General features: G+C 37.8%; 1 protein-coding gene across 9 annotated transcripts in view; it reads left to right on the top strand.

Annotated features, from left to right (window-relative positions):
* LOC132675220 (guanylate cyclase soluble subunit alpha-2-like) overlaps positions 1–24,644 on the top strand; it is a 239,115-nt gene that overhangs the window by 92,041 nt on the left and 122,430 nt on the right. For all 9 annotated transcript variants that reach the window (XR_014135330.1, XR_014135327.1, XR_013549994.2 and 6 more), the window contains one exon: positions 16,417–16,560. Coding sequence is in view for 2 of the 9 variants with exons in the window: in XM_081790403.1 (XP_081646529.1) it covers positions 16,498–16,560 (63 nt within the window). In the remaining 7 variants the exon portion in view is untranslated. The remainder of the gene's footprint in view (positions 1–16,416; positions 16,561–24,644) is intronic.

The raw sequence follows: 24,644 nt of genomic DNA, 5'->3' as shown, positions 1-24,644 counted from the left end.
ATTCCTGTTTGTTTGTTTGTATTAATTAATTAATTAATTTATTTATTTTGAGGGAGAGCGAGTGAGTGAGCAGGGGAGGGGCAGAGAGAGAGGGAGACAGAGAATCCCAAGCAGGTAGCTCACCATCAGCACAGAGCGTGATGTGGGGCTAGAACTCACGAACCACGAGATCATGGCCTGAGCCCAAATCAAGATTCGGGTGCTCAACCGACTGAGACACCCAGGTGCCCCAAGAAATTCCCGTGTTTTAAGCCACCTAGCCTATGGTATTTTGTTATTTGCAGCCTGATTGGAATAAGACATCAAGGAAAGGCCTATCGATTCTAAAAACAGTCTGGAAATTTATGATAACAAGTCTCCAGCGAGTTTTCTTAGTATATTAACCCATGTTGCTAGAATTTCCTGTATCTACAAGGGTAAATGTTACCTCATGATACAAGTGAAAGATTTTTCACTAGCCTTTATGGGGCCTATGTTATTACACAGTGTATGTCTTTTATGTATTAAGCTGTAAGAAGTTAAGCTCTGAGCTCAACAGCATGCTTGCCCTTGTTACTAACACCTTTATCAGAACATTATGAGAAACTAGCTTTTAGTTTGTGTATACTTTGGAATTTTGAGTTTCCCACCTAGTGAGTTACTTCAATATGTTTACTTAAAAATTTCACTTAGGGAAACCTGGGTGGTTCAGTTCATTGGGCATCTGACTCTTGATTTCAGCTCAGGTCATGATCCCACAGTTCATGGGTTCAAGCCTGTGTCAGGCTCCGTGCTGATGGTGCAGAGCCTGCTTGGGATTCTCTTTCTCTCTGCTCCTCCCCTGCTCATGCTCTCTCTCTTTCAAAATAAATGAATAAACTTAATTTTTTTTCACTTACAGATATCAACTTTTCTTTGTAAAAAATTATTGTCATTATATAATCATTTCTGTTACCCTTAGGCCATTTAGCAGAGGATTTCTGGCAAGCTTTAGAATGTGAATATGTCAGTTATGTTCCCATCAAAGTTTGTAATACGTGGGTTTTGGATGCGTTTACTAAAATGGAAATTGGTCTTCTAGACAGGACAGCTGCCTCTCAGTTATCTGATAGGATAGTCTCAGTGCAATCTGCAAATCGTATTGAATCAGATTGATTCCGTTATCTTCCTCACTAACCTTTAATTAATGCTATGTAGCAGAAATGTAATGTGATTCTCCCACTTCTTACCACTTAAAAACCAGTGTTTTAAAAAGTGACTATTTCTTAAAGCAAAGTGGAACTAAAGAAGTGGACTTCACGTATACTAAATATAAGCTGTGTTCTAACACAGTGCTGAATGCCTTAATTGTGATATTTATTTTCCAGAAGAACACTGTGCCATAGGTGTTCTTATGTCACTTTTGAAGATGAACTTAGTAAGTGGCAGAGATGTTTTTTGAATTTGGTTTTGATTCAGCTAAGAGCTCATATTGTAGACAACAGTGGTTGAGATCATTCACATATTAGACAGCTACTGTTCCTAATTAGTTAGATGCAGAACTAGGACCAAAGGTTGTTCTAGCTTTTATATATATATTTGATAATGTGGTATCCTGCATCTAGTAACTGACAATCACGAGGCAAATTTCATACCTTTAGAATGAAAAAAATGGATACATCACAGGACTGTTCAGAGCAAAAAGAAAGAATGGCCAAAACCCTTTATTATGAACACGAGGCTCTTCAAATAATGGCTGGAGGTTGAGTTTGAGTCTTTAAATTGTGATTTGAATTTTAGCCTAGAGTTAAGACTATACCTGGGTTTCCTTTTTTAAGGCATTCAACAAATCTGTACTATTGTTTAATTTATTATTTTTTCAAGATAAATGTTTATTCATTTTTGAGAGAGAGAGTGCAAGTGGAGGAAGAGCAGAGAGGGAGGGGGACAGATGATCCGAGATGGGCTCTGCACTGACAGCAACGAGCCCAATGTGGGGCTTGAACTCAGAAACGATGAGATCATGACCTGAGCTGAAGTCGGACGCTCAACTGACTGAGCCACCCAGACGTCCCTGTACTATTTTTTAATATGTGTTGGATTTCATAAAGACTTGTTCTCTTTGGCTCCAGGCAGCTAAAGAGACTATGCAGAAGTTAAAAAAAAATACTTTAAACATAGTAGAATATCCTTATGAAAGTCACTGTTCCCCAAAATCAAATAGATTGGGTAGAGCTGTATGCTCTGGTTCCTGGAGTAATTCAAACACAGGCTACGATCTTTTGATTGGGTAAGCAGAAGAAAATCTCTAAAGGTCATGTCATTCCACAAGACTCTAAGATTCTAAATACTCAATGTTGGAGCTATATGTAGTTGACTAGGAGAATGTTCCTAAAGTGAAAATCAACCTGCTGATTCTCTATTACTGATTATTCGTATATGGCAAATTTGAAATGATTTGGGTTTATTTTTGTAAGTGTTTTTGAAAGTAGAAAAATGAGAATTTAACATCGTACTCTTAAATTCAATCATTTGATTATAAATGTTTGCATATTTTGATGCATTTTTCAAGCTTTGAACTTGTTAACAGGATTTATAATCTAGAAAACTACGAAAAATCAGCTGAAGCCAAACTTTTGTTGGACTTCTGATCCAGCTGTGTGTGTGTGTGTGTATGCACACGTGTGCCCAGATGTTGCAGTGTATTAAAGCTGCCTATTAAGATAATGCTGTTCTTAAGATAGTCCAAAGCAATATTTTTAATTTCCTATTTTCCTTGAGGACTCAAAGTTTGATATTTTATTAAGGTTGTTTGTGTAGAGAGCGAATGTGGGGGAGGGGTACAGAGAGAGGGAGAGAGAGAATCCCAAGCAGGCTCTGAGCTGTCAGTGCAGAGCCCAACTCTGGTCTAGATTCCATGACCCTGGGATCATGACCCAAGCTGCAATCAAGTGTCAGATGCTCAACTGACTGAGCCACCCAGGTGCCCCTCACAGATTCATATTGTATAGATTTTTTTTATGCTGTCATGGAAAGGAAACGTTGTGCCTCTCCTTTTTCCCACTTAACCTAATTTCATTACTCATGTGACTGTCTCATAAACAACAGAGCATATTTCAGCTGTCTGAAGAAAGAAGTTTCTTTGACCATCACAGGAGGCCTGCTGAAGACTGTTGAATTTGTTCATGTGTAATGACAATTAGGAGTAGGGGGAAGGGTATTGAACAGAAGCATGGAAAGCTCATTTTAATTCTGTCGTTGTTACTTAATTAAGTCATGTAACCTATCTGTGCCTACCTTCAGCTTCTGTAAAGTCAGAACAGTAGTAGTGGTAGAACACTTTGTTGAGGTTGATACATAAATTGTGCTCAGTGATCATTGTTGTTGGGATTTTTTTTCTGCCCATGAAAAAGAGAGTGTTATTATTTGGAAAATTCAAAGTTGAATATTCCAAATAATAACCCTATCTGCAGTAAATACCTTGTGAATTAATGAACATTGCAAACAGCTGATTCCATCTCCATCCAAATGAAAGAACAGCAAGTGCTAGAAGGAATGTCTTGGGGAATTTGCTATGAAGGGAGGGAAGAAGAGGGTCTGCGTCCATTTGGATTGCTAGAACAAAAATACCACAGACCAGGTAGCTTATACACAACATAAATTTATTCCTCACAGTTTTGGAGGCTGGGAGTTCCAAGATCACAGTGTTGGCATACTCAGTGTCTAGCGAGGGCCCACTTCCTGTCATAGATGGCTGTTTTCTTGCCATGTCCTCACTTGAAGGGACAAGAATGCTCACCTTCTGTGGTCTCTTTTATAAGGACTCAAATCTCACTCATGAGTGTAGAGCCCTCCCAAAGGTCTCTAATCACCTCCTATATCCCAATATCATCACATTGGGGATTGAATTTCAACATAGGAATTTGGGGGGACACAAACATTCAATCTATAGTAGACATTGATATTTACTGAATGCTTAATTTAGCTAGGTACGATGCTAAATTCTTTTTATATGTTGTTGATTTATTTTATCTTCAACAAATAATTATCACTTACTGTGTTCTACATACTGAGCTAGGCATTGGAGTATAGTGGTATGTACGGCAGGCATGGGCCATATTCTTCAGTGCTTATAAATTGAGCATTGGGGATAGATGTTAAACAAATAATTACACAGGCAGTTAATGATTAATTAAAACTATGGCTATCACTAGAGAGGTATAAAATTATTTCATCTTTCCAGCAGCCTTGTAAAATAGATATTATTTGCCTTTTACAGAAGAAAATGAGGCTTAAAAGGGTTAAAGAAATTGTCTAAGTTCACAAAGCTAATAGGTTGTGGACTTAACATCCAGAAGGCTGCTTGTGGGCGTCTCAAGACTGCATGATCTTAAGGAGGTCCACAATTTGACCAACCCCTTTCATCCATTTATCCCTTAAAGGAATGTTTCTTGAGAACGTACCACGTGTCACCAGCACACCAAGTAGTTAGCAAAATGGACATGATACCTGCCTTAATGGAGTTGACAGTCTAACGAGGGCGACAGAGATTAATCACTTCTCAAAAAATATGTAATTATAAACTACCAGAAAATGAGAAAAAAAATGACATGGTTTTATGAGAGCCTGTGATAGAAACACGCTTTTCAGTCCAGGAGTTCAGGAAGGCATCCGTGAGGAGGTGACCATGAAACAGAGATCTAAGGGATGAGGAGGAACTAACCAGGTAGGAAGGATGGGTAGAAACAGAGGATTCTGTGTGGTGGGGTCAGGATCTGTAAAGGTTCTGAGTCAGAAAGGAACATAATGAAGGTGGAGCAAGAAAATGAAGATCACTGTGGTCAAACTGAAATAATGAAGGAGTAGCACAAGATAAAGATAGGTAGGAGCCAACCTGGTGTTTGAGCCATTTTAAGGATTTCGGTCTTAATCATAGGAGCAAAGTGAAGTCACGGAAGGATTTTGGATAGAGGAGTGACACAAGTAGAGGTGCTTCATCAAAATCACCTTACCAAATAATTCAGTGAAGAAATGGTTAGAAGACACGAGTAGATACTTTTCCAAAGAATGCATCCAGATGGCCAATAAACAGACACATGAAAAAAATGCTCAACATCACTCATCATCAGGGAAATGCCAGTCAAAACCACATTGGGATACCACCTCAACCCCGTCAGAATAAAATTAACAACAGAAGAAACAACAGATGTGGGCGAGGATAGGGAGAAAGAACACTCTTGCACTGTTGGTGGGAATGTAAACGGGTGTAAGCCACTCTGGAAAACAGTGTGGAGGTTCCTTAAAAAAATAAATATAACTACCCTATGACCCAGCAATTGCACTACTAGGTATTTATCCAAAGGGTACAAAAATGCTGATTTAGAGGGACACATGCACCCCAATATTTATAGCAGCGGTATTGACAATAGCCAAAATATGGAAACAGCCCAGATGTCCATCGACTTATGAATGGATAAAAAAGATATGGTATATATATATTCAGTGGAATGTTACTCAGACATCAAAAAGAAAACAGAATCTTGCCTTTTGTGACAATGTGGATGGAACTAGAGTGTGTTATGCTAAATGAAATGTCAGAGAAAGACAAATACCATATAATTTCACTCATGTGGAATTTAAGAAACACAACAGATGAACATAGGGGAAGTGAAGCAAAAATAAGAAAAATAGAGAGGGAGGCAAACCATGAGAGACTCTTACATACAGACAAAGAGCTGAGGGTTGCTGAAGGAAGGTGGCGGGGCTGGGCTAGATGGGTGATGGGCATTAAGGAGGGTACTTGAGATGAGCACTGGGTGTCCTATGTAAGTGATGAATCACTAAATTCTATTCTTGAAATCATTAAAAAAATAAAGAATTAACAAAATCACTTTCTCAGTGGTGTGGGCATAGATCTGAAGTGCAAAAGCAGAACATAAGGATATTATCGCCATCATTCAAGTGAGAAATGATGGTAACATTACCTGGGCTGGCAGGTGTGTATCAGAGTCTTGAGTCATTGATGGAAACCAGAAGGAAGCAGTTAATTTTGTCTACTTAATGGAAATACTTCCATTCATGCAAATCATCTGCTGATCTAAATATGTTCTTGATTTGGCATTAGGTAGGCTCATCGTGAGTTGATTGTTAACGATGACTTTGATTTTGAAAGTAGTTTATATATTATCTATATTGACCTAGCTCTTGATAGAGATGTTTATAATACAGTTTGACTCAGTCATAATTCTCTAAGCGTCTACTATTCTAGCACTCTATTAACCCCTGCAGGACTTAAAAAGATAACTAAGATACTATCCTTGCTTGCAAAAGCAAGTGGCCTAGTAATCTAGACAGGATGATAACAAAGTACAAACACGAGTGACTGTGGTGTACAACGTGCCATGCTGTGGCCAAGTTTTATTGCATTTCTTTAAGAAGCAAAGATCACTTTCTACTGAAGGATTTAAAGGATCAGCAAAGATAGAGCATGCAAATGGACTTGGAGGCATGTGACACATTTAACTCATGGAAGAGGGGGTGTGGAAGGCTTGTTTTCTAAACTATACTTAATCTGGTAGGATAAAAGATAGTAATTATATTGATACCTGAGGCTATTAGAATTTATGGAGATTAGATAATCTTGCTTCAAGAAACAAATTTGTAGTGAAACAGTTTGATGTGATTTGCTTATTTGGCTTCACCATGCACTTCTTAAAAGAAGACTTAATATTTTTAGAGCAGTTTTACATTTACAATAACATGGAGAGTAAGGTACCGAAATTTCCCATATACTTGCTGGCCCCGTAGCTTTACCCAGTCACCATAACTCACCAGAATGGTACATTTTTACCAAGGATGAACTCACACTGACACATTATAAACACAGTCAATGGTTTGCCTTAGGGTTCACTCTTGTATTGCCCATTCTGTGGATTTGGTTAAATGTATAATGACATATGTTCATCATTATAATATAACACTGAGTATTTTCAATGCCTTAAAAATTCTCTGTGCTCTGCCTATCATCCCCTTCCTCACTCACCAGTCACTGTCAATTACTAATCTTTTTCACTATCTCTGTAGCGTTAGATTTTCCAGAGTGTCATACAGTTGGAATCATATAGTATGGTGCCTTTTCAAATTGGCTTCTTTTACTTATTAATATGCATTTAAGTCTCCATGTCTTATCATGGTTTGATAGTTCACTTCATTTTAGTGCTGAATAATATTCCATTATTTGTATGGACCACTTTATTTTTTCATTTACGTAATTTACCATTTCTATGATGATACAGGATGTGATGTATCTTTTCATACATTTATTTGCCATCTGTATATCTTTCGTGAGATGTCTGTTAAGGTGTTTGGCTCATTTTTTAATCAGGTTGTTTTCTTATTTATGAATTTTAAGAGCTATTTATATATTTTGGATAAGAGTTCTATATCAGATGTGTCTTTGGCAAATATTTTCTCCCAGTCTTTGTCTTGTCTTTTCATTCTCTTTATACTGTCTTTTGTAGAGCAGATTTTAATTTTAATGAAGTCCAGTGTATCAATTATTTCTTTCATAGATCTTGTCTTCATCATTGTATCTAAAAAGGCATCACTGTATCCCAAGGTCATCTTGGTTTTCTTCTTCTAGAACTTTTATAGTTTTCCATTTTCTATTTAGGTCTGTGACACATTTCTAGTTAATTTTTGTGAAGGGTGTAAGATCTGTGTCTAGATTCATTCTTTTGAATGTGGATGTCTACTCATTCCTATCATTTGTTAAAGAAACTATCTTTGCTCCATTTTGTTTCCTTTGCTTTTTGTTTGTTTGTTTTATGTGTAAGAGAGAGTGCACAGCATGCTCAGAGGAGGGGTATAAGGGGAGGCTCCAGGTGGTCAGTACAGAGCCTGATGTGAGACTCAATCTCATGAACCATGACAAGATATCATGACCTGAGCTGAAGTCAAGAGTCAGACCTGAGCTAAGAAGTTAAGAGTTGGATGCTTGACCAACTGAGACACCCAGGTACCTGGCTGTTCCTTATTTGTCAAAGATCAGTTGACTGTATTTCTGGGAATCTACATCTGGGTTCTCTATTCTGTGCCACTGATACATTTGTCAGTTCCTCACCAGTATCACAACGTCTTGATTACTGTCGCATTATTGTAAGTCTTGAAATTATTCACTTTTGTGACATCGACTCACTTTATTTAACACTTATTGTGTGTTTAATGAAAATACAACAGACATTCACTGATTTTTAGGGGCAGTGTTTAAAGTTCTGGCAAATCAGGAATCCCTGGAAAACTTCTCTTGAAAGTGATAGGCTCAGTAATTATTTTACGAAGAGTAAATGGATGATGATCCCAAGTAGAGCAGTAACTCTGAGTATGAATACGGTGGTGGGAGATATAGGAAGTTGGCAAAGAACTTTGTGTTCTTCATTTTGATTGGAACATAGAGTAACTAAAAGTGTTAGTGGGGGATGAAAATGGAGAGTTGGAGCCCTCTCATTGATGATCCTACAGGATAGCCTGCTGGACAGCAGAAAGAAATTTTCAGTTGCCCACATCTAACTTGAAGATTTAGGAAGAAATTTTGACTGCATGTTTGAATATATTTTTCTTTTTTCACGTGACCCAGTATTCAATAACTTTTATGATAAGTAACCTGGGGCCTGACAGCAGCATTTTCCACATGATTGAGATTCCTGGGAAGAAACTGGAGTTTATATTGTTAGACCTACCGAGCATATTATCAGGAGAAGAGCTTTCTTTGATAGGCAGTCATTTGGAATCTATTTTCCCTCATTTTGGAGTAGTTCCCAGGCCAAATCACTGTTGTATTTATATCCATGACTTCTTTTCCAGCACTGTATCAGTATCCTTAAAAGAAGTAGTATTTGGGTCAGAAACATCAACCAAAATGAGTGTAATTAGACAGATTTTTTTTTTTTTTAAAGAATGAGGGGTTTTTAAGTGACTTTATCAGTAAATCCTTAAAGTAGCTTCCATTTGAATTGCTTAGCCATTATATAGCATTAATTGAACTCAGAACACTTTGTTTGGATCATTGAATACCTATTGTGCCAAATAACTCTCGACATTTTGTGTGTGTATGTGTGTGCGTGTGGTTGGGGGGAAGTCTGGACTAGGACTTGTAGTTTGAAATTCCGACAAGTAAGGAAATCTTTGGAGAAGTTTATTGCCCTATGGATAGGGTGGAAGACAGAGAAGGACTATATGGGAATGGCTGGAGTTCAAGGGTAGGAGTACTTTTCTTCTCTTTCTTTTCTTTTTTCTTTTCTTCTCCTTTCAAGAGCTTGTTGGGTCTTAAAGAAAAGATGACTATCTGGGTAAATATTGTAGTGTTGTTAGTTCATACAATACACCAGAAATCTTTAAGCTTTGAAAATCATAAATATACCTGAGAACATGTGCAAATGTAGATGGCTGGACCTTATACCTGTATTTTGATTTACTAGATCGAGGTGTGGGGCCTTTGGGGTCTCATTTTTAACAAGTACCCTCTGGGTGATTTTTATGTAGTGGTCCTGAGTTTTGTGTTTGAAAACTTGACAATTCCAAACTGTAGAAATCAGACACAATTTAAAGCATTCAGTAAAACTCATAAAAACCATCCTCCTATTGTGCTAGGTTCCAGGCATATAAAAAGTAAAATACATATGTAGTATGAGGAGAATATAAACACGTGTACACCCACACACACGCACACACACACACACCAATACCAACGTGATGCCATGCTAAAGAGAGAAATATATCCTTTGGGTATGTGTATGCCAGTTAGAGACGCAGAAGTAGGGAAAGAAAACTTGAAAGTGAGGGCTTTCTCTTGAGATAGACTTTGTCTGTCTAGTTTGTAGTGTTAGGAACATGCCCTCCAAGCTGTGTACCCAGTGAGGTAGAAATAGTTCCTCTTCTTTATGAGACACCTCCTTTCAAAATAATGAGCACCTCTGTGTGGTTTTCAAGGCCTTTAAAAAAGAGTAAATAAACCTGGTTTCAACCCGTTTGCTGATTCAGGATGTCTGGGGGTAATCAGGCTGTGAATTTTAAAGCTGTAGTGGGGAAAACAGTCCAGGGGTAAAAATGGGAGCTGACTTTAGGAGCGCGAACTTTTATTTTCCTGAGACTGTGCAAAGAGTCAGTGTTTGTGTACAGAGACTCCTCTCTCTGAAGTTCCAGTTAATGACAATGCCAAGTGAGAACTTTCAGTTCCTGTGTGACAAGAGGTAACATCCATAGAAAGTTAGAAGTAATAGGACGTTACTTTAATGACCCATCACACCTTCGTTCTTATTGCCAGTGACCGCATAAGGACCAGTACGGAGCTCTAGCCTTTACAATATTAACTCATTAAAACATCAAAATTATTTCCAGAATATCAGCCTTTGACATCATAAAATAGGACCTATGATGAAAGTGCTAATATTGGATTGACTATAAGATGATCTAAAAAAAAATTAAAAAGGACAGGGTAACAATTTTGCTTTCTGGTAATCGTTGTATAGGAAGGGGATAAATATGTGGAGGTGGATTCCCAACATAGCGTCTGATGAAAATGAATGTGCTAAGGAGGTGGAGGCTGCTTCTTGGTCCCCCTGTGGGAGATAGAGGCCCTTCGTGCTCAGTTGTTACTGTTCTGTCTAATCCCAGGAACTGGTGTCCTCAGTGGTGTCCCCTCCTTTACAGTTAGGGTGGCAGGGTGTGGCCATATCCAGGCTGCTGCATTCTGCCAGCCATCACCTGTGAAGCCTCAGTTTCCTCCTGTACCTCTGTTACTGGTGAGTGATCTACTTTCACACCCTGGTAATGCCAGGTGGAATGCCTACAGAGATCTGGTTCACAGTGTCATAGAGATCTCAGGTGATGACTGAAGAGTGTGCCACCTCTCTCTCAGTGGCAGCAGAAGGAAGTAGTGGATGAGGAGCCAGTGGAGAGATGGGAATCCTGGAGAAGAAAAATGAATGAGGAGGTAGAGGAGAAGATGAGGAAGGGAAGTTCAGATGAGAGATGGTGCACGAGAATAAAGTGGTGGAGGTGACGGAAGTGGGGGGGGGGGCCTTGAGCCCTGAACGTGATCTTTTCAGGGACTTTGTTGAGTGTGGAGTTAGAGACCATGGATGCTCAAGTTGGCAGGGCCTTCTCCACCTGAATCCCAAGTTGGGGTGAATGCAGTGGCACTTGGGTGAGGGCACAAGTTTCATCAACCAAAATATACCCGCATTGTGGGACCTTGCCTTTTGAGCCAACCCCCACCTAACGCTTAAGAGATCCAATGCAGATTTGCTAAGGTTTATACCAATTAGGGATGAAAGAGTTCAGACATCCCAGGACAGGCTAGAAGTTCAGGGTCTTCTTTTGGACAGACTCTTCCTGCAGAAACAAGGCAATCATTAAAGGTCAGATCTTCTGGACAGGTGTCATTTCTTTCCATTTGAAACATAGGATCAGCACTGTTTGCCCCCCTGTCCTTCATCTACAGGAGCAGAACATCACCTGTAGCTTCTTCACCTTCATCACTGCCTCAGACCACAGCCTCCCAGAGTCTGACAAAACAATTGTTATTACTAATGGGGAACTGTAGCCCAGTTCATACAGGAGTAACTACCCTGTGAAGGGAAATCAGACTACTTTCAGCCTGGCAGTCCATGGAGATACTCAAGCTCTTTGGGTACTTGTGTGGTTAACTCCTGCCTTTGGAAATTGTTCTCGCCCCAGATTACCTGCCATCAGTTGTCAGACCTCTGCTTGGCCAACTGTGGTGTTGTGCATGTGCTGGTCTCTGTGCTCCGTCAGTGCTGTCGTCATCACTAATGTAGCTTTTGTGGACATGGCTATCATCTGTCTAAGCCAAGGAAATGATACTAAAGACAGAACTGCCTTCATCTCCATTGCTTGAATCTTTGTGTCAAGGCCTTCCTGCCTGTTTCTGATGTAGGTACTTAAGAGTCATATTGGAAGAGGATCATTGTATCTTCAAGCCCCACAACCACAAGAACAATGAAAAGCTAGGTTCATGTTTACTGCCTAGCAAGTTTCTCATCTTCCAGTGGATAATGCCATGGCCCCAAGACCTGTGCTTGGCCATCAACACCTGAATTTTCATCTTTGGCCAGGAGCCCATGTCACCCACCCTGCTGAGTATCTGGAAACAGGGACATAAACAGTGGAGAGCTGCTGAACTTGTATGAGGTAAAGGATAAAAGTAAGGGACCTCTCAATCTACCCAAATCCAAAACTTTCCAGTAGCTTTTTTGCTACTGATAAGTCTTCATGAAGACCTGTACCATGCTCTACCTTTTCTAGTCAGTCTTTTGGATAATCTGTGTCCAGAGCACCAGCAACCCCATTTTTTGGTTTCTAGGTGACAGGGACCTTCAGAACCACCTGTGGACTCAGGCTCCCTACCAACCACTGGAAACCTCTTCCACCTCCCTTCCTTTCATTGTCACTCAGGAACCATACCTGATGTCAGAGAGGTGATTAGGCTGGCAGGTGTGGCTCTATCCTCTCAACAAGGGTGAATAGGGTGTTCTTTCTGGGAATCACGTGTTCTTAGCCACAGTCAATGAGCCCATGCAGAGTGTGGCATGTTTTCTCATCCCCCTTTGGCCTACCTGATCATGACTAGGTGACCAAGTGCTCTGTGAGATTCCAGGAGAGAAAAGACATATTCATTTGTAGACTTCATCTGCTTCAAACTCACTCCAACATCTCTCTTCTTTCTGTGCCTCTCTCAACCTTTTCTCTCCTCTTTCTGTTTTTAGTGACTTGAGGAACCGAAACCAGAAAGCAAAACAACTAGAAAGCAGACTTTCCAATTTGCTTCTCCTCTCGATCATACCTAGAAAGAGAGAGGGAGGTTGTCCAGTAAAATAGGCTGCCAGAGATCTCTGACCCTCTATTTTTATGCTCCCCCCACCCGACTCCAAAAGATTTCTTTCACACGTCCTAGAAAGTTCAAAAGCAGACAGACCAAGGATTGTGGGATTGAAGGACTGAGGTGGGTGTGAGTCCATGGGACAGGGATTATTCATTGCCCTGTTACACACAGTATTCTTTTAGGCTAATCCTAGGCCATTATCACCACCACTACCCTTCCCCCTGACACACACACACAATCCTTTGTCCTTACAGTGCCCAAATTTCCAAGAAACCTTGTAGATATTTCTTGAGCATTAGCCTGGAGGGGATGGAGAAGAATGTTACAGGAATGAGATTCTATTAGGAACTAAAATAAACTCTTAAATTATTTCTTTAAAACCAAAATAACATAAATAAAAAGTAAGAGTGCACAACTCTGGGGAGTTTATCTATATCTCCTTTATTTCTGGGATAATGTGAGGGTTTTTACTATCAAGGGTTGAACAGATGATATACCGAGATGGGTAAATTGTTTTAGTTTGATAAAAGCATCTATAATAATATGTGAGGCAACAGCCATACATAATATTTTTGGTGCAGAAGCCTCTTCTTCTATGTTCACAAAAGGATTTAAACAGTCTTTTCCATCTCCATGACTAATTTAGCCATCTTTATTCTTATCTAGTATCATTCAAGAACAGGTTGGAGATACCAAAAATAAATGAAATGCACTACTTTACGTAGTGTTTGTTGTATTTAAAATTATATGTAAAAAACACCGAAGCAATTGTAAAGGAATTCAGAACATAGTCAACTTTTCAGGCAGTTTTTTTTTTGAAAGTTTACAGTTTCCACTCGTTTATCTGGTTTAACTCAAGGAAACATCCTTAGGAGCAAATGTAATTGATATATAATGTTTTCCCTTTTTCTGCTCCCTGGGAAGCAAAATTGACTAATGTTTTTGGAGGGAACCCATTAAAATTTGCATATAGACTTAATTCTGCTAAACTTGCATAGATCAGAATTAGATGAAGGGAGAGAAGAATAGAACTTACATGGAAAGATGCATGGCTAAGGCGGTAGCATTTAGACCAAGATTTTTAGGTTAAGATGCTGAATATATCTGTGAGGAAAGAAAAAAACATCTTACAGATTTATTACCTGCAGTTTCCAGACATCTAAGTATTTGAAAACTTTAAGCTATTACCTATTCACTCATGTGCATACAAGTGCTACTCACCAAGTATTTCTGACTCGTGTCTGGGCATAAGGGTGGTTGAATTTTCCCGTCGCCTTTGCACTGATCATGGTCATGCGACTTGTTTTGGTGGATGAATCTTGAGAAGCTCTATATGTCACATCTGGGACAAAGCTGTAATGGCTAGTGCACGGTTTGTCAGAACCTCTTTATCTCTGCCATGGCAACCAGCACCAGGTGGGGAGGCTCTATTAGCCTTTGTCCTAGAGTAGAGAGACACAGCACATGTTTCTCCCCTCTCCTCCAATCCCTTAACTCACATGAATTTGTAGCATGAATCAAAAATAAGCCTTTGTTATTTTGGGGCATTCAGATTTTGAAGTTGTATTGTTAATGCAACATAATCTAGCCTAGCATGATGAAAACATCTTTTAGTTTTTTTTTCTACATGTTGGGTGTTTATGAATAATTGTGAGAATTGCACATCTTGATACAGACCATTGTTTTTTGATGTCTATTTTTTGCCTAGTTTTTTTCAGTTTATTTATTTATTTATTTATTTATTTTGAGAGAGAGAGCACGAGCAAGAGGGGGCAGGGAGGGAGGGAGAGGGAGAGACAGAGAGAATCCCAAGCAGGCTCATTGCCATTAGCTCCAAGCCCAACACAGGGCTCGAACTCATGAATGGTGAGATCATGACCTCAACCAAAATCAAGAGTCAAACACTTAACCAACTGAGCCACCCAGGCATCCCTTGCCTAATTCTTGATCCTATTGTTTCTGACAGGTAAACAGACTTCAAATATTTGGAAACTAAATACTATAAAAGTTTACGTGATCACGTATAGATTTTCATGTGAATTTGTTATATTGTGTACACATTTATCTTGCATTTTCTTAGAATTCTGTGTCATAGCCATTGGCAACTGATTGGTCCATATCCATACTACATTACACACAGCTAAAAGAAAAAAGTACAACATATAACTAATCTGTATTCTTACGGTACAAATTCTAGGAATACACATTTAGTGGAACTCAATCAACTTTAGCTGAAAAGATAATGAAGATGATGGCTGATGAAGAAGAGGATAGTGATTTCAAGGAGAAATAATGCTTCAGGAACATGCATGTTCACAGTTCACTGTAAAACAATTCAGTTTGTACAAATAATTTACTGCCTATGTGTTTTGATATCTGAAAATCAGAATTTAGTTTCAAAGTTAATGGCTCACAACATGTGGTATATACATAAAATGGAATATTACTCGGCTATAAAAAAGAATGAAATCTTGCCATTTGCAATGATATGGTTGGGGCTAGGGGGTATAATGCTAAGCAAAGTCAATCAGTCAGAGAAAGACAAATACCATATGATTTCCCTCATGTGGGATTTAAGAAACAAACAAGTAAGCCAAGGGGAAAAAGAGAGAGAGGCAAAGCAAGAAACACACTCTTAACTGCAGAGAATACACTGATGGTTACCAAAGCGAGGGGTGAGTGGGGGGGATCAGTGAAATAGGTGACGGGGATGAAGGAGGGCACTTGTGATGAGCACAGGGTGCTGTATGGAAGTGTTGAATGACTATATTGTACACGTGAAACTAATATTACACTGTTTGTTAAGTGAAATTTATATAAAAACTTAAAAAAAGTATATAGAAGTACAAAAGGATGAAATAAATAGGATTAGCAGAGGACATTGTGTTTCCAGGGAGAAATGGTAAACTGACACATTTTAGACATTCATTATTAACTGGATGTCTTTCTCAGTGGGAATTCTTTGGGAAAGTATATTTCAGTCCTTGGAGTAAGACCTTTCCAACTCACAATGCATTGTCTTTCTTTTCTCACCATATGATTTTATTTCCATATCTCTGGCACAGGAAAACAGGTGAAAATGTTGAACTTCATGATAGGTCAGAGGGTATTGGGAATAATGTTGATGCATGTTTTCTGAGAAGATTTTGGTGATCAAGTGATCATTTCGGTGTTCCTCGTCTCATGAGCTTAACTTTTTTCATTATATTCCCTGAATAAGCGCCAACAGAATTTAATGCAGTACATTTTTTAATACTCTATTGTTAGAATGCATTGACGCAATGAATTTTTTTGTGGAGGATAATTGTTTTGTGTTCCATTTGTTCCCGGTTTCAGTGATCATCTATGGTGATAACATTGATGAACAGCCCTGGAGTGAGATGTCAGTATTTGACGGTGGCTGATTACAAACTCTGCTGTGATTACACCCTGTCGTCTAATTTCTTACCTTACTGATATTTTGGTGACCTGTTTGCAGCAACATTTGTGATTGCAGATAGCTCATCACTTCTCCTCTGGCTCATTATGTTTGCATTATGTTTGTCTGATTGCTGCAGGTGGAAACAATAGGTGATGCATACTGTGTTGCTGCAGGACTCCATAGGAAAAGCCTCTGCCACGCTAAGCCCATTGCTCTCATGGCCCTGAAGATGATGGAACTTTCAGAAGAGGTGTTGACACCTAATGGAAGACCAATTCAGGTAACCTTCTCTACAATGTGGTTTGAGTAGTAGCATGCCTTTAACTGAAGGGGGCAAGAAATTCCCTTTTGAATTCTACTTACGTGTCCTACAGATTTAGAAAAGTAAGGAGGATGAGGCTTAACTAGAAAAAACTCCTAGAACACCAGGAAAAGAACAAATGGAATAAGATCCAAAATAGGAAAATGTATTTGAAAGGCTAATTGCCATGGAGAAAACAAAGAGCTAAAGACTTAGAGGAAAGAAACATTCATTGTCAGTTACCAACTCACCAGCACCAAGCAAAGATGGTGGTGGGAATCAGGGTCTCAGACATAATCCTAAGAAGTAAGAAAATGGAGGACCTGAACACTTACTTTGGGTAATGTACTGGTAGATGTTCCTTATAAAGCCTTAGCACTCAGGGTTACCTGTGCGTGTTTTTATTTATTTATTTTATTATTTTTTTTGTTTTATTTTATTTTTTATGTTAATTCGTTTTTGAAAGACAGAGACAAAGCACAAGCAGGGGTAGGGTTGAGAGAGAGGGGAACACAGAATCTGAAGTGGCTCCAGGCTCTGAGCTGTCAGCACAGAGCCCAATGTGGGGGCTCAAACTCACAAACGGCGAGATCATGACCTGAGCCGAAGTCGGATGCTCAACTGACTGAGCCACCTAGAGCCCCCCACCCCGTACGTGTTTTTAATGTGGCAGAGCTTGAAGGTTGGAGCTCAATAACTAAGAAAATTTAAAAATGGTAGAAAATGTAGCTCCTGGTATGTTGTACTCTTTTTGGTACTGATGGCTCTCTGCAGTCTAAGATTTACCTCTAAGAATGGACGAGGTCACCTACCTTTAGTCTTGCCAGGACCCAGTGGATCCCAGAAGTATTGTTACTGTGTCTTCTTAGAAACTAGAAATCTTGTATTTGTAGAAGTAACCATGAAGGTAAGACAACCCTTTTATAACAGCTCACCAGCTCTGAGTTTAAAATAAATAGAATGAAAGCCTTAAAAGGTACATTCCTAATTCTGGAGTTAGGGCAAATTAGATATTATGAATGTCCCTTATGACTAAAATTATTAAAATGCTGTGTTAAAAATATTTTTAAAATATTTAACACTCTTTAAGATTTCCAAAAACTGTTAAGCACATCACTGAACTATTACGAAGGCAGCTATGCTCACCACTATACCACCAACATGCATCACCGAACTATTAGGAAAGAAAAAATGTGCCAATTATGTTGCATGTGTAGATTGACAAAATTTAAGTGTGGAATTTAAATTAATTGCTTGGTCATGAGAAGCAATAGTAGGAAACTAGGAAACATTACTTCTTTCTGGAGGGAGTCAACTTCAATCCCTCCTTCAAAAAATAGCCATACGTAAAGTACTCTGGGGACTGAGTGGCTAATACGAAAAACAAAATAAAACAACTCCTCACTGCCCACCCCCCCCCCCGCCAAAAAAAAACCCTAAACCCACAAATTTACACAAGAAATGAAAGTATAATGGGTAAGAACCAGTGGGAACAATAGATAAGAAAATAGTGAAGTGTTATCTGATAAAATTTTCAGAGAGAATCAAAATGACAATGTTTTGTATAATTAAGGAAATGAAGAAGAAGCTTAAAAATGTGAGGCAGGAACAGTAGGTTTGAAAAAGAACCAGAGAACTCCTAAGTAATCAACATAATACTTAAGAAAAAAAAATGGTCAGTGGATGAATTTAAAAGCAGATTAGAGATATAAATGGAAATATAAATAAGATAATGTAAAATATAAAATATGTGGGAGGAATGGAGGACAGAGTAGGAAAATATATGTTCAGTTGGGGTTTCACATGGAGTTACAGAGGGAATGCAAAACAGGGCATTTTTTTTTTCCTGGAACAGTAAAAGACATCAATCAGTTCTCAGACCCAGTAATCCTAAGGGATTCTACGAAGCCAAATCATAGGAATTCAAAACTGAACATGTCTTAATAATTCTGTAGTGTGTTGGAGAAAAGAGGGACTTGATACATGACGAAGGTGAAATTGATTTGTGGGGAAAGAATGGGCTATTCCATCAAAGGTTGGAGGACAACTGTTTATCCATGTGGACAAAAGTATTAAAACTGGATCTCTACTTCATGAAGCTGTACAGAATGTAATTCCACCTGGGTTAAATGTGAAGGGCCACACTATAAGGTCTTAAATTTATAATTTGGGAGTTTTTAACTCAGCATAAGGAACATTTTTTTTTGTAAACTAGTCAAGTGAAAACTTACCAAATCATACAGGAAAATAGGTGTAAATTTTTCTACACTGAAGTTAAAACCTTCCTGCTTATCAAATAACACCTAAAAAGAGAAAAAGATAACCACAAACTAGGAGGGTTTTTTGCAACACATTTAACTACAAATTCAAGATGGTGCTTAAATCCAAGGGAAAGGAAGAAGATGATGGGAAGACAGAGGAGGCAGGAAGGAAAGTGCAGGTAGGATTGTAGTGCAGAATCACCCATTTTACTACTGTTCTTTGATGTTTACATATATGTTTACATTTGGCAGTTTTAAAAAGTGGAAAGAGGGTTTTCTAACCATTCTCATCAGCAATAAAAATAGGAAAGCATGGAGCATTCAAAAAAATAGTTTAAGTCCCCTCAGGACATAATTATCCAGTTATTCAAGTATAGGAATGGCACTTCTACCACTGCCAGGAAAACAAAGTGATGCTGTCTCAGATCTGCTTCAAACTGCAAATATATACAGTCCAGACTGAGTTCCTATAAGTTCTTAAATTTTCAAGACTACTAGCTGGGCAGTCTTATCACTTGGGATTGTTTTTCTATGTTGGATTTTCTTTTATAGGAGATATAATGTTTGTATTGATTAGCCTTGTCAAAGCAAACTTAAATTACCCTAGAACAAAACCAGAGGATTGTGTTTTACGGTGTGCTCCTCCATATTTTTATTTGTGGTATATAACATTACTCTGTCTCATGAATCAGATAGTCTTATTAAATCAGAAGAGGAAATGTCTATAAAGATTTAATAAGAATGCAGAAAGAATCATAAAACCACTTAAATCATAAAACCACTTAAATAATTTTAGCTTCATTACTTACTCATATTATTTGTGTGGTTTGAGATTGTTTTTGGCATATTAATTTGACTTTGAATTGCCTTCTAAGTTGGTGCCATGGGAACATTTCTAAACTTACTGAAAGAATCTTTAATTAAAAATGCTTGGGTGTGCAGTAGGGTTGATATGTGATCAGCTGATTGTTTACTTCAAATTATGTAAGTTTAGGATGCTTAAAATTTAAGCTATTAAGTTGCAATAATTGTTCAAAATAAAGTTCCCCCAAACCTCTCATATTTTGAAAAATAAATTGATAAGTTTACATGGTATTATAAGTCAGGTACCTCTCATTACAGGAAATAGGTACCTGAATTATCGGTTGGAATTGCATGCATGTGACTGGTAGTATCCTTGAATCATTAACTATAAAATAGGGGTGGCGTAAAAAAATTTTAAAGTAACAAAAGAATATAGTATTTCAGTTATTCAGTTCATGATACTCAAGCAAATGACTTTTTATAAATACTCTAATGAGACTGAGAGGCTTGTTCTAGACTGTAGCTACAGAGCATTCACAAATATGGTCCATATTTGTGTCCATTTAAATTGGAAATATAATTCTAAAGTGACTTTATTTAAGCCTGCTTTCATAGAGGGAAGCAAACCATAAAAGACTCTTAACCATAGACAACAGATTAAGGGTTGATGGAGGGTGGTTGGTGGGGGATGGGCTAGATGGGTGATGGGTACTATGGAGGGCACTTGTGATGGGTACTGGGTGTTGTATGTAAGTGATGAATCACCAAATTCTCCTGAAACCAATGCTACACTATATATTAACTAATTAGAATTTAAATAAAAATTTGAAACAAACAAAAGGCTGCTTTTGAAATTAATGATTATAATTTTTAACATTTTCTCAATATGGTGTTTATTCTCCTGGCTGAACTTGTAGAAATGTCAGCATTATGCTTATTCCACTCCCCTCGTGTAGAGAAAATCTGATTTTCTTACATCTTAAACTTAACTCTTGAAGAAAAGTACTATCAAATTTATATTCTTTGCCCTTTGTTTGAACTAGCTATATTGTGACTTCACTAGAAAATTGTATGAATTCATGCTCTTCTTTAACCTTGTGACCCTAATCTTACCAAAGTATTTTGAACAGTTTTTAAGGCTGAAAGGCTTTTACTAATAATTTAACCACTGTTTGATTAAAATAGCAAAATATTTATTACTTCTTGTGCTTTATTCCTTAGAAATAAAAATGTGGGTAGGAAAGAGAAGCTGCGTTGATGGACTGGAGAATGTGATTATATAGATTTTAGAAAGACCAGTGGCATTTTCACGATTTCAGGCTTTTGAAGAAGATTGAGTCAGCGTGTCCAAATATCTAAGTTTTACTTCTGGACTTCAGTTTTTAAAAAATATTTGCATTGAATTTCATCATACAGGCACACAAATTCAAATTTGCTTCATTAGTTCAGACAGCAGTGCATTTTATATAATGAGGGAATTATACAGAGATTGTGAAAGAGAGTTTTAAAAAAAACAATGTGTAATCATGTTGTAATAGTAATGTGTTTAGCAATCTTAATTGCAAATCAGGGAAATGCCATGAATCTTTTCTAACCGCCTAGTTCAAAGGCAGGAATATTAACATACAACTTATGTATACTACAATTTGCATGTGGTACATTAAATTGTAACTTGTGTAAGCTTCAACTGAGTCTTCTAATGAGTTTACAGGATTTTTTGAGATTATGAAATAATTATTCTCCAATTAATTGTTAAATACTTGTTATTTATAAATAATAAATGATGTTGTTACTTTAATATTTGGAGAGATTTGTTCCTTGCAAATATTGTAGTATTAAATTAACCCCATGAGATTACAGCCCAAGATTGTATTTAGGGAAAAGAGAAACTAATTATTTGGTAAATTGATTGTGATTTTTTGATAAGTGTTTATGTGTAAAATTCTAATTTTATTTTTTTCCCTGACGTGTGTATTGTACTTACCAGAAATGTTCTATCTCTAGAACTTAAACCTAAGGGTTCAGAAGAACTACTTGGGCATTGTGGGAACTCACCAAGATACTGAGCCCAGTTATTCTCACCTCCCGTGTTTATCCATTAGACACGTTTGAAATTACTCTTAATCTTTTAGGTAATGCAAATAGTTGCAGTTTTGGTAAATTACTGTTTTATTGTAGCAATAATATACAAAGTTACTATTACTGGTGAAATTTATGGCTAAATGTATTTTCTAATACATCACTCTGTATAGTGAATTTATATGGTACTAGAAATGTGTTTCTGTGTCTTTAAAGAATATGTTTAAAGTATATTTTCACTGAGAGTTTACCAGTACAGGAGGTTACAATAGGTTCTCTTTTGTACTTTGCTTCTGTTTAATTTTTAGAACTTAAGTCTGTATATTCGTTTCAGCTCTTCTAAGTCACTAATATTCCCCTCAACTAGTTATGAAAATCATTCATTAAACCTGCCCCCTTGATACTTCATGTTATCAGAGCAGTTTGTAGTTTTTTAAGTTTCCATTCATCTGACAAAACTTTTCATATCACTTTTATTTCCTAGATGGTATCAGCCATCATTAAACCCTTTGCTCCATAAACCCCTTGTCTAGAGCCTCATGGTCTATGACATTATCTGTGCTTTCACTTAGTTTTTAGTCATGTTACTTGTCTCCTGTGTGCCTAATTCTTGTTACTTTTTGTGTGCTGGAGATTGTGTATGAACAGTTAGAGAATCATTCGAGAAGTAGAATGATGTTACCCTCCTGCAGGGAAATTGTATGTGTTCTTCGGGTGGGAGGAATCGCTTAGGGCTCTAGCAATCAGGGTCACATGATTTAATGCCAGGCATCCTTCCCCATGGGGGCCAGTTTAGTGTTTCACCTTATATTTTCAGTATCGCCCTTATACCTGGGGTGTTGGCTGCTAGGATCTCATCTTAAAAGTATGGAGGGTTTACCAAGGTGTCCCCCTTGGCCATCCTCAGACTTGGGTTTTTGTCACTGCAGTTCTGTAGGTACCATTAGAGTCCCCAAAGCATTTCTCTAACCTCACTCCCTTCTGAAGTCAGAAGATGCCTGTAGCGGACAAGCACCCTCAGATTTAGTAATCACCTCTCCCTGAGCTTCATCTTTGCCCCCTCCCCCCCCCCATCTTGGTGTCATATTCTTTTCATTGCCTTGTGAGCTGACCTGCAGAGGGGTATTCAGATTATATAATCTGCTCTTCCTAGAAATAGAAGTACAAGGTCATGTACATTTTTTATAAGAGTTTTATTTTACTAATAATGATTCATCCTCACTAATCTACATTTGTGCCTATTTTCAACCGAAGTCACAGATGATACTATCTGTAAATAGAAAAGACCAAAACATCTAACTGTGTTTAAACTAGCCACTGCAGAGTAACAATAAATATCTGTTGAAGCACTTCGCAGTGTGCCAGGCAGTCGCCGATCCAAGGACTTGGCATGTGATAGCTCTACTGAGTCTTATGAACCTAGAAGGGCTCTATTGATATTATTTCAGTTTTACAGTTGAAGGCAAGAATAAGAAACATTCGTTAACCTGAGCTCCTAATTGCACTCTATAGGGCTTGTTAAATAGAAGTGTGGTAAATAAACTTCATATTGTCACAATTTTCTTACTGTGTAGAATCTGTTAAGTTAGACTTTTCATGGCTCTAGTCAAGAACAGTTAAACTACCGTTAGGTGTCCTCTTGAAGAGAATGGAAATAAGTAATCTATTTAAGAATTATTCCATCCAAAACGATTAATTTTTTAAATTATGAAATGAGGGAGATAAGTTCCGTGATGTGTGTGTGGGGAGGGAATGGCTGTCATTTCATCCTTATTTTGAAAATCACAGTCACCAGCCAGATTGGGTGAATCCTTAGCCACTTTACTTCATTGTTTTTTCTCTGTTTATTGTCCCTTTGGTTACTGTGGATTGTGACACAGAAGATGTATGTTTTAAAATGTTTACATTTTTTCCTAAGATAGTCTTTGGATTTAAACATCGTGTCTTATATTCTAATTCGTTATTTTTATGTTTTGAGCAAGAAATTTGTTTTAGTCATCGAATTGCACTTCTGGCCCGATGCTGCAGTTCTGAGCTGTAATAGAGCACACCTACTGCCTTGCAATCCTTCTATAAAATGTTGGCATAATGAATTAATAGACCTTAATATTTATGCTTTGCGCATGTCAATGAGCTAGAATTCCCTTCCTGGTTTGCTTTGGCTTTTGTCTTTAATCATGACTGGTTCTCATATAATATAGTTAGACTGATGATCACCTTTTTCATCTGTGGAAAAAATAGTTTGTCAGGCACACACTTCTGAAAGGGCTGGCCTTATTGAAGAGTTTTGTCATGATATTTGTCAAACAGATTTTCTAAGAAGTCCTTTCGTGAAAGTGTTTGCATATTTTTGCTACATGCAAAAAATAGCAGTAATACGTGTGTGAAAGGAAAAACAAAGCCAAGCAATGAAGGGAAAGTTAAATTGTTTGGGTGGAAACTGTGCACATAAAATACAAAATTGCTTAGCCTGGTTTTGTGTACTGGTTTCTACACTTCTGCATTTTCACAAGAGAAATGCACTTTAGTGGAAACACACTTTAAATGGTTATAAAGTTATGCTGTTAAATCATGTCACGATGGGGTAAACCCTCCTCAAGAAGATATAATCTGTTTCATTTATTTTAGCCTGTCTGAGAGAGGGTCCCTCCCAGGAGTGTTTGTACAATGTCCTAAGAGGAGGCTAGAAATTATATTAGTAAAGGTGCTCCTTTTCGTTTGATTCTTGTATCATGTGCTTTAGAGTGTGAAGCCTCCAAGCAGTTAGGTAGCTCATATTTTTATTTATCTGAGTTTTATGTAAAGAATAAGAATCTCTGTCTGCCAAGTCTTGCTCCTAAAAAGACATTAAGATGTGATTTTACCAACCTATTGTGAGGGCAGTTAGCCCATTGTATTTTAGATTTTGGTCTCTCTGGT

This window comes from Panthera onca, chromosome D1 (assembly GCF_046562875.1).
Source record: "Panthera onca isolate mPanOnc1 chromosome D1, mPanOnc1 haplotype 2, whole genome shotgun sequence".
Taxonomy (NCBI): domain Eukaryota; kingdom Metazoa; phylum Chordata; class Mammalia; order Carnivora; family Felidae; genus Panthera; species Panthera onca.
Note: the sequence above shows the minus strand (reverse complement) of the source record. Positions and strands in the feature narration are given on the sequence as shown.